General features: G+C 48.6%; 1 protein-coding gene across 1 annotated transcript in view; it reads left to right on the top strand.

Moving 5' to 3' along the window:
- The window catches only part of HSDL2 (hydroxysteroid dehydrogenase like 2), a 92088-nt gene that overhangs the window by 30898 nt on the left and 53645 nt on the right, over window positions 1-7545 (top strand). The window contains exon 5 of the mRNA XM_068234297.1: window positions 5297-5411. Coding sequence (XP_068090398.1) covers window positions 5297-5411 — 115 coding nt within the window. The remainder of the gene's footprint in view (window positions 1-5296; window positions 5412-7545) is intronic.

The raw sequence follows: 7545 nt of genomic DNA, 5'->3' as shown, positions 1-7545 counted from the left end.
AGCAGAGAGAGAGAGAGAGAGCGAGCAGAGAGAGAGAGAGAGAGAGAGCGGAGCAGAGAGAGAGAGAGAGAGAGTGCGAGCAGAGAGAGAGAGAGAGAGAGTGTGAGCAGAGAGAGAGAGAGAGAGTGCGAGCAGAGAGAGAGAGAGAGTGCGAGCAGAGAGAGAGAGAGAGAGTGCGAGCAGAGAGAGAGAGAGAGAGTGCGAGCAGAGAGAGAGAGAGAGAGTGCGAGCAGAGAGAGAGAGAGAGAGTGCGAGCAGAGAGAGAGAGAGAGAGTGCGAGCAGAGAGAGAGAGAGAGAGAGTGCGAGCAGAGAGAGAGAGAGAGAGTGCGAGCAGAGAGAGAGAGAGAGAGAGAGTGCGAGCAGAGAGAGAGAGAGAGAGTGCGAGCAGAGAGAGAGGGAGTGCGAGCAGAGAGAGAGTGCGAGCAGAGAGAGAGGGAGTGCGAGCAGAGAGAGAGGGAGGGAGTGCGAGCAGAGAGAGAGGGAGGAGTGCGAGCAGAGAGAGAGGGAGGGAGTGCGAGCAGAGAGAGAGGGAGGAGTGCGAGCAGAGAGAGAGGGAGGGAGTGCGAGCAGAGAGAGAGGGAGGGAGTGCGAGCAGAGAGAGAGGGAGTGAGTGCGAGCAGAGAGAGGGTGGGCGCATATACAGAGCAGCAACCCCAGCACTTACCACCATAAAGCCTCACTGAGCCAGGGTGGGGAGGCCATACCACGCTCTCTGAAACAAAACGTCAAGAGCCAGCCCAGCCAAGACCACCAACACAGGCTGACAAAAGCCCGAATAAAAGGAATGATAGAAAGCTGCAAGGACCGATACATAGAGGAATAGAGAAGTGACATAAGAATTCCCAGAAACTCACTATCTACCAATCACTACAGAGGGAGTACACAATGGCCCCATATCTGGAGAGGCTACACCACCACAAAGATAGACAGGCCTTGAGCCTGTACCGTCTGAGCGCCCACAACCTGGAGATAGAGACAGGACGACACAGACAGACATGAAGCCCCGGGAGGAGAGACTGTGCAGGCAATGTGACCAGGGGGTCCTGGAGGATGAGGCCCACTTCCTGCTACACTGCAGCAAATATACACCGTTGAGGACCGCCCATTTCTAAAGACTCTCCGCCCACATTGCAGATTTCACCTCCACAGATGAGAGGAAACTCTATATCATACTGGGGGAAGAGGAAGAAACTGTGCAAATAGCTGCCCGATATGTCACGGCCTGCCACCAACTGAGAGGAACATGATAACACATGGACTGTATAACCCCATACTCCCCTCCCAATGGACTGTATGCCTATACCCCCCTCCCCTATGGACTATATACCCTATCCCCCCCATACCATCCCGTACATCCTCCTATGGACTGTATACCCATGTCCTTCCCTTATTCCCACAATCCCCCCCCCCCCCACGTTAATGTTCTATTTTGCTTTGGCAATGCTAAATGTATTTGGTCCTGCCAATAAAGCTTTTTTGGATTTGGGTGAGTGCGAGCAGAGAGAGAGTGAGTGCGAGCAGAGAGAGAGTGAGAGAGAGTGTGCGAGCAGAGAGAGAGAGAGTGTGCGAGCAGAGAGAGAGAGAGAGAGTGTGCGAGCAGAGAGAGAGAGAGAGAGTGTGCGAGCAGAGAGAGAGAGTGTGCGAGCAGAGAGAGAGAGAGTGTGCGAGCAGAGAGAGAGAGAGAGAGTGTGCGAGCAGAGAGAGAGAGAGAGAGAGAGAGTGTGCGAGCAGAGAGAGAGAGTGTGCGAGCAGAGAGAGAGAGTGTGCGAGCAGAGAGAGAGTGTGCGAGCAGAGAGAGAGAGTGTGCGAGCAGAGAGAGAGAGTGTGCGAGCAGAGAGAGAGTGTGCGAGCAGAGAGAGAGTGTGCGAGCAGAGAGAGAGTGTGCGAGCAGAGAGAGAGAGTGTGCGAGCAGAGAGAGAGAGTGTGCGAGCAGAGAGAGAGTGTGCGAGCAGAGAGAGAGAGTGTGCGAGCAGAGAGAGAGAGTGTGCGAGCAGAGAGAGAGAGTGTGCGAGCAGAGAGAGAGAGTGTGCGAGCAGAGAGAGAGAGTGAGAGTGCGAGCAGAGAGAGAGAGTGCGAGCAGAGAGAGAGAGAGAGAGAGAGTGTGCGAGCAGAGAGAGAGAGTGTGCGAGCAAAGAGAGAGAGAGTGCGAGCAGAGAGAGAGAGAGTGCGAGCAGAGAGAGAGAGAGTGCGAGCAGAGAGAGAGAGAGAGTGCGAGCAGAGAGAGAGAGAGAGTGCGAGCAGAGAGAGAGAGAGAGAGTGCGAGCAGAGAGAGAGAGTGCGAGCAGAGAGAGAGAGAGAGTGCGAGCAGAGAGAGAGAGAGAGTGCGAGCAGAGAGAGAGAGAGAGAGAGTGCGAGCAGAGAGAGAGTGCGAGAGAGTGCGAGCAGAGAGAGAGTGTGAGCAGAGAGAGTGCGAGCAGAGAGAGAGAGTGCGAGCAGAAAGTCAGAGAGAGGGAGACAGCGACAGCAGAATTGCAGATGGAGACAGCAGAGAGAGGAGAGAGGGCACAGAAAGGGAGAGAGCACAGAGAGACAGCATAGAAGCAGAGCACAGAGAGAGAGAGAGAGACAGCATAGATGCAGAGCACAGAGAGAGACCGCAGAAAGGCAGCGACAATGTGACCAGGGGGTCTTGGAGGATGAGGCCCACTTCCTGCTATACTGCAGAAAATACGCACCTGTGAGGACTGTCCACTTCCAGAGACTTCCAGGATTTTACATCCACAGATGAGGAGAGGAAACTACATCCTACTGGGGGAGGAGGAAACAACCGTGCAAATAGCTGCCCGATATGTCACAGCCTGCCACCAACTGAGGGGAACATGATACCACATGGACTGTATACCCCCAATACCCCCCTATGGACCATATATCTCAGCCCCCCATAGTGTCCCTTACATCCTCCACACCCTAAGGACTACATACCCCCTCCCCGTGTTAATGCTTTGTTTTGCTTTGGCAATGCTAAATGTATTTGGTCCTGCCAATAAAGCTTTTTTTAGATTTGGATTTGAATTTGGAGAGAGCAGAAAGGCAGAGAGAGAGCAGAAAGGCAGAGGGAGAGAGAGGGGGTTGAGACAGCAGGGAGAGAGGGTTGAGACAGCAGAGAGAGAGGGTTGAGACAGCAGAGAGAGAGAGTTGAGACAGCAGAGAGAGAGTTGAGAGTTGAGACAGCAGAGAGAGAGAGAGAGATCGAGAAGAGTTGAGACAGCAGAGATCGAGAGAGAGAGAGTTGAGACAGCAGAGAGGCAGAGAGAAAGACAGCAGAAAGGGACATCAGAAAGGCAGAGAGAGTATAGTTGCCCCCAGTGTAGGTAGTATAGTCACCCCCAGTATAGCTAGTATAGTTGCCCCCTTTTAGTATAGTTGCCCCCAGTGCAGGTAGTATAGTTGCCCCCAGTATAGCATAGTTGCCCCCAGTATGTGGGAAGCTTGGAAGGAGGAACAGCGGCAGGGAGAGGGCCAGACCCTCCCTCACCTGGGTCCCCTTCTTCTGGCGCTTCCCCCCCCCCCCCCCTCCAAATTAGCAGCAGCAAACAGAATCGAGCATCAGCGGGTGGAGAGGAATTACTCACCTTTTTCCTGCATTCCAGGCGATGTCGATCAGCGTCATCGTCACGTGACCCTGGTCTCTGACTTCTCTTCTGCTCACTGTGCTTGTGCTAATCAGGAAGCACAGAGCGGTGGAGAAGGTGGTGACCAGTGTCACGTGACAATGGCGCTGCGTACCATCATCTGTAACGCAGGAAAAAGGTGAGTAATTCCTCTCCGCCTGCTGATGCCCGCGTCTGTTTGCCGCTGCTAATTTGAAGGGGGAAACGCCAAAAGGAGGGGGCCCAGGTGAAGGAGGTGGAGGGGGGCCTGGCCCCCCTCCCAGCCGCTGCCCCTCCTTTTGTGTTGCTTCCTCCTCCTCCTGCGGGGTTCGGGTGGCTGGGGGGGGCAGCAGCTGGTTGGGGTGGGGCCCATGCCCTATTTTGCCCAATGTGCGGTTGCCCATGGCTCTAGAGTAAGTCCACCATATGTACCTATGCTACTTCTTGTTTTTCTAAAAAAAAAAAAAAAAAAACTTTAGGGGACGGGGTAGTCCCTGTTCTACGTACTACCTGGTAATGAAGTCCTTCCCAGATATGACCAAAGCCACCCACCTGCCCAACAGCATAACCATACCTTAATTCTGAATAGGAACAGGAGATGGCTAAGGCATGGTTCACACTTGCTAAATTCGCATTTATATTGCTGCATGCAAATTTACATTAGAACTTGCTAGCAGTTAACGGGATAGTTCACAGTTAAATGGAAGGTGCGAGCTTTAAAAAAGTACTGCGCATGTGCCGAACGCTCCAGACCACATGATCGCGATCACAAGCGGCCTCTCGCAGGCGCTGAAGTTGCCGACCTTGCGAGGTTGGCATCTGCAACAGAGGCCATCCCGGGACACTGGAACTGTGGCCAAGAACAGATCGGCTGCCAAGGGCTGGAGGTGCTCGCACCTTCCCTTTAAATGTAAATTTTAACATTTGGGGGGGAAAAAGTTACAACAATGCAGTATAATTTTGCACACTGCGTTTTCGTATTGACAGTCATTAGGTTCTGTGGCAGGAAGGCACACGTAATGCAGACAAACACACAATGTCCCAAAATTTGCAATTGTAGAAACGTGCAAGTTTTTTGCGCTGACAACTATGAATCCTTCCTTATAATAATAAAGGAAAGGGATGAGGCCTTGCCCCATAATGCACTATTTAACCTGCCCCATGATTCTTATGCCTTTTTTCCACAGACAGCTGAAGGCAGTGAATTCACCACCTGTTAGCTGCTTCTGTTTCTCAGCCAGACACTTATATGAGGGAACTTATGTTAGTTAGTGTATTCAAATCAGGCTTTGTGAGTGTTGCATGGTGGTTGCTGTCCTCAGAAGCGACATGAGGCAGTTTTTGGCCACTGGTTAATGCATGGTGACGTGTGGTGTTACCAAAAGTTACCATTCGGCTGCATGTAATTGCACAAATGAGCAGTTAAAGCTGCCTGTGGGGGTAAAAAAAGGCCAATAGGAACACCTGAAGTGAGAGGAATATGGAGGCTGCCATACATATTGCCTTTTGAACAATACCAGTTGCCTGGCACTCCTGCTGATCTTCATACTCCAATTTGGCACAAAGTATAATTTCACTATGTGAATTGAATGTTCACGTTCTTTGCTCTCATTTTATAGATCTTTAGTATTGTCCCCTTTGCATTTTGTACAGTGAAGAATTTTATTTTTTACTGTCTAATATTGAATTTTGTTTCCCTAAACAGGTATAGATATCTTGGTGAACAATGCCAGCGCAATAAGTCTGACTAATACAGTAGATACACCAATGAAGAAAGTGGATCTTATGATGGGAGTAAATACAAGAGGGACTTATCTCACGTATGTTACCCTTTTCTCTCTTAAATATTTAGTACAGATTTGTAAATAAGACATTTTAAACCATTCAGAGTATGCAGGGATACGTTCCCAGTGCAATTTATGTATACAGCAGAGCTGTTTTGATCCATTATTTAAATGTGATCAGGGCTGTGGAGTCGGAGTTGTGATTTCATAAACTGAGTCGTCGTAGTCGGTCGGATGATTTTGTACAAAATCCACAGCCCTGGTAAGTATTAGACTAAGGAGTCGGAGTCGAGTGTCAGCCATTTTGGGTACCCGGAGTCAGTCGGTGGTTTCATAAACTGAGGAGTCGGAGTTGGAGACGGAAGATTTTTGTACCGACTCCACAGCCCTGATTTGTATTTTGACATAATCATTCGTATTCTTTTGTGTGACATTGAACTGCCAATCTCCATATAGACTCCCCGCTTGCCACTCTGAGCAGCCTGTTCTGTCCTATGGAGAGAAGAGGGTGAAGATGAGTATAAAACATCCCACTGTGAGCTGCAGCAGACACTAAAATGGAAGTCAGTGGAGGATTATCCAACTTGGTTCAAATGACTCCATGTTTGATGGTTTCGGGCAATAAATCTAGCGTGTGTATGAATGGGTATGTCCAACTGATATCTGGTGAACAATCTGTGGATAATAGTTGGAAGCTTTATTCACAAACAGAGGCACAAGCAGTTACTCTATGCTTATACCGATGGCATAAGAGCTGCAATGTGTGCTCATCAGATGAATCTGTTTTCAACCTTCACCTCTTTTCTCTCTGTTTGCCCTGCTTAACACCGTGGTGCATGGAGCTAGTGAGTTGAGTTATTTTTAAGTTGGGAAATGTCGGACCTTTGAAAAATATAATCATGGATATGAAAAGGGTCTGGAGTTGTCCTTCTTGCTGGGAGGGCTGCAGCTCTCATGTCAGCCCCTCCTATCAGAATGTGCCCTTTAAGAGATGCAAATAACCCTTTCCTCCTTTTGGCTGGCTGCGCACATAAAATGAAAAGCTGTGTTTAATGGCATGTTTTATGTTAATGTTTTGTGCGTTTTTTGTGTGCAATCTTGCTGCGTTTGTGTTAGCTTTTTGCTATGTGTGCTCCTAGCCTTTAGAAAGGGCTAGTTCTGAGGTCTCTCCACCTCGTTTCAATCTGGAGAGTGGTGGCAGCAAAGTACCTGATTTCCAGTGCCAAATCGATCATTTTTACTGATTTATACATACAATCGAGATTATATCATGTATAATCACCATCCAATCTCAATTGTTTACTTTCCTCATTGTGCAAATGCCTTCAGAAACCCCTTGTGGATGGGACCTGAATGGCAACTGTGGCATAGTAAGATGAGGTTGGCTTCCTAATGCTGGGTGCACGCGTTGCGAGTCCCCGCTTGATTCGCGGGATCTATTGGATCGATTCGATTATTTCCAACATGTTCGATCGGGTTTCGATGGATACAGCCATCGATTTTTGCATACTTAATATGCAAAATCGACGGCTGCATCCATCGAAACCCGATCGAACATGTTGGAAATAATCGAATCGATCCCGCGAATCGAGCGGGAACTCGCAACGTGTGTACCCAGCATTACACTAGACCTTACTAATCTTTTGGTATTTGAGAACTGTGACAGCTTATAAATGCGTATTGTAACTGTGGTGTTTAGCTTTAAACTATATTCATTTGTTTCTGAATGGATTTGAAGCTCCCCCCTCACAGCTGGACTATGAAGAAATAATTTTAGTTAATTAACCCCCGGCATAACCCTATGCATCTGACAAACAATGCTGCTTTTGAATTTGTTTAATACATTTCACAAATGCAGATTGTGTTTTTTTTTTTCTTTTGAAGAACAACCCTTTTTATATGCGTTTTTTACCGTGTCAGTTTGCGGAGTCTTTGTGTAAGAAGTGTCATTACAGAAAACCATGCATTGAGATTTGGCACCTTTATTAAAATAAGGCACTAGAGTGTCTTCACTGTGCTTCATACGTGGCTGCATTTGCCAGCTGTGGGAACAAGGTAATATCAGTAATACTAATAACCGCATTGTTTTGTGTGTACAGAATGGCAAAATTGGCTCAGATCAAATGCACTGAAGTGTCGCTATTGAATCAAATGGATCTCAACAACCCTT

This window comes from Hyperolius riggenbachi, chromosome 1, assembly GCF_040937935.1.
Source record: "Hyperolius riggenbachi isolate aHypRig1 chromosome 1, aHypRig1.pri, whole genome shotgun sequence".
Lineage (NCBI taxonomy): Eukaryota > Metazoa > Chordata > Amphibia > Anura > Hyperoliidae > Hyperolius > Hyperolius riggenbachi.
Note: the sequence above shows the minus strand (reverse complement) of the source record. Positions and strands in the feature narration are given on the sequence as shown.